Genomic DNA, 2913 nt, shown 5'->3' on the forward strand with positions numbered 1-2913 from the left:
CCAGAAGCACTTGGGTTTATCTTTATCTCCTTTTGCTGTGTTTGGTGCAATTGTGTATCGAAATGTTTTTCAGACATTTAATATCCATCTCATGTTTTAATCTTATTCCATTTAAGATTTTGACCTTACAGACCCTCGTGGCAAAACTAATTTATTCAGAGAGGCAAAAGAATTTCCTTTTATTGTGAACAGGGCTGGAGAGAAAATGGTAGGAAGTCAAAGCTAAAAACTTTGGGATGGATGTAAGAAGCCCATTTTTAATAGTGAATGTAATTAACCATTGGAACAATTCATTGTAGGGTTCGGTGCATTCTCTACTGCTTGAAATCTTTAAGTCAAGTTCAGATGGATTTTTACTTACATTTTCTAGCTGCATTCAGGGCAGGATAGAGGAATCATCGTGGGATTCTCTGGCTGGGGATATGAATGCACCCACTGCTACTCTCCATGCGATGTTTGAAATGACCCCACAGATAGTCAGCTGGGGGCTGAAGAACCTCTAGGCAGACAAGCCTGAATTCCAATTAAACCTTTTTGCAAAATTATGTGTTGCTTCTCTCTTTCAGATCGAGCACCAGCAGCACGTGAGCTGATCCAAGCGGTCCCAGTAAGTGCGCAGAGATGCCAGATGCTGCTGCTCACCTGCCCTTTTACTACGGCAGCATTGCCAGGTCAGAAGCGGAGGAGTACCTCAAGCTGGCGGGGATGTCGGATGGCCTGTTCCTGCTGCGGCAATGTCTGCGCAGTCTGGGGGGGTACGTCCTCTCCATGGTCTGCAACCTGCAGTTTTACCATTACGCCATCGAGCGCCAGATGAACGGTACCTACGCCATTGCAGGGGGCAAAGCGCACTGTGGGCCAGAGGAGCTCTGCGAGTTTTACTCCAAGGACGCTGACGGGCTCTGCTGCACCCTCCGCAAGCCCTGCAACCGCCCCAGTGGTGTGGAGCCCCAGCCTGGTGTCTTCGACAGCATGAGGGACAATATGGTGCGCGAATACGTCCGACAGACGTGGAAACTAGAGGTACTGGCCATTGCCAAAGGTAGTGTGGGGCTGTGCAAGGAGTGCTCCCCGGGGGCTTACTGCCGCTTGCTCCCCTGACCTCTGTCGGTGTTGTCTCCCTCTTGTGGCACGGTAAAGCAAGGTCTTTCTCCTCAGAGGCTGCTGGCACTAAGAGCAGATTTAAATCTCTATCTTTTCCAGTTTCTTCTTCGGAAACAGGTCTAAGCATCTTCCGAAGCCTTCAGACTCTTCCTCTGAACGGCTCGCGTTGCATCTGCTCTGCAGACACTTTGCAAGCGTTTCCCCATGTGCCATTTGCTCCTCTGCAGCACGTGGGACGCTCGCTGCAGTTAGACCATCGCCCTCCACGGGAGGTGCCTGTGCCTCCATAACACTGTGCTGAAGATGTAATGAAACCAGACTTAAATTCATGCTCAGGTTTTCCTCGCTCTTTGAGTGGAGGTTTTGCCTACGAGACTGAGGTACTGGGTAGTGGATCAGGTCTGTCTGATATTTAAATTTAAAAACAGCGACAGACAGGTTCCTGCTGGAATATATATGATATATGTATAAGGCCAAACTCTGTAAATGGTCACACTGGGAAACACGTAATTAATTTCCTTCTATCTGTTGTCACCTCGAGAGTGGCTACTCAGACGCTCCCAAGTCCTTGCAGAAAGATGGCTCAGGCATTCTCTTTATGGAGCCTGTCTACAAAAGATCTCTAAATTTTGCCTATTTTAGACCAATGGCGGTTGACAGAATGAGGTATTGATAGCGTTCCTCCATGAGGCTGATCTGTGGACACTGGTAGATAACACACAGGACATTGCCACCTACTGGCAGACAAAAAACTACAGTTGCTTATAAAATGTGTGGGACCAGTAAAATTAATTGAGGGTATTCCACATGATTTCCAGACTGCACTGCTCTTGACAAGTTGTAGTGTCTGGGGACAGTGAGCAGCCAGGAACGCAGAGGGACCAGAAAGAGGTCCTGCTCTCCCAGGAATGTGAAGCTGAAAGACCCTGCAAGCCTGATGTCAAGATCCCCCATACAAATATTATGACTTCTGTCTTCTCTCACCAGCAAGTCGGTGGACTTCAGCTGGATTTGAAGGATGGGACCAATTTAGATAGGCAAGGAATTCTGCTTTGCAGCAGAACAGAATTCAACCCGCTTTTGCTATAGGCATGGGTAAAGCCACACGCACTTCAGTTACGAGGCCTTCCAAGTTTCCTGTGTCATCTGCCCAAAAGAGTGCAAAATAAACTGTGCTGAAGCCAGGCAACAATGCAGCAGAGTGGCAGGAGGTCTCCTATCTCACTCTCTTGCAGGGTGACGCACTCGAACAGGCCATCATAAGCCAGGCTCCACAGGTGGAGAAGCTCATTGCCACCACGGCCCACGAGAGGATGCCCTGGTACCACGGCAGCATCGCCCGGGATGAAGCTGAACGGAGGCTCTACTCTGGGGCACAACCTGATGGGAAATTCCTGTGAGTATGCAAATCCCTGGCAGATGCTGCCATCCCTGTACATTTTACCATTTCCCCACCACCGCTACCCTGTAGTTGTTTTACATGACAGTTCCTCGGAGAAGGTTTAGCTGAAAATGGTCAGATTGTGGTTACAGATCTTTCAAAGGCAGGGTCTGACACCTCAAAACTATATCGTCCAGACAGCGTCTGGCTTCCACGAAGAGCCAATCTTGAGCTCTATTTGTTTCTCATGTTCAGATATCTCTATGAAGTATGCTTGTTAATGCACCAGATGATATGAGATATAGGGTTCAGTGGCTGAAGACATTTAACACTGACACGTAGACAATGTATGGCAAATAAAATACAGGAGAAAGCATTTGCTCCTCATCTCTGCTGAGGTGAAACAGCCCTTCATTTAATTATCTCCT

At 48.1% G+C, this 2913-nt stretch overlaps 1 protein-coding gene across 2 annotated transcripts in view; it reads left to right on the forward strand.

The window, feature by feature from the left end:
- Positions 1-621: 621 nt before the first annotated feature.
- Positions 622-2913, forward strand: part of ZAP70 (zeta-chain (TCR) associated protein kinase 70kDa) — a 10386-nt gene continuing 8094 nt past the window's right edge. For both annotated transcript variants that reach the window (XM_009889148.1, XM_009889149.1), the window contains exons 1-2: positions 622-1023; positions 2340-2500. In XM_009889148.1, the coding sequence (XP_009887450.1) occupies positions 622-1023; positions 2340-2500 (563 nt within the window). The remainder of the gene's footprint in view (positions 1024-2339; positions 2501-2913) is intronic.

The sequence above is a fragment of the Charadrius vociferus genome, unplaced genomic scaffold (genome assembly GCF_000708025.1).
Source record: "Charadrius vociferus isolate BGI_N301 unplaced genomic scaffold, ASM70802v2 scaffold657, whole genome shotgun sequence".
Taxonomy (NCBI): domain Eukaryota; kingdom Metazoa; phylum Chordata; class Aves; order Charadriiformes; family Charadriidae; genus Charadrius; species Charadrius vociferus.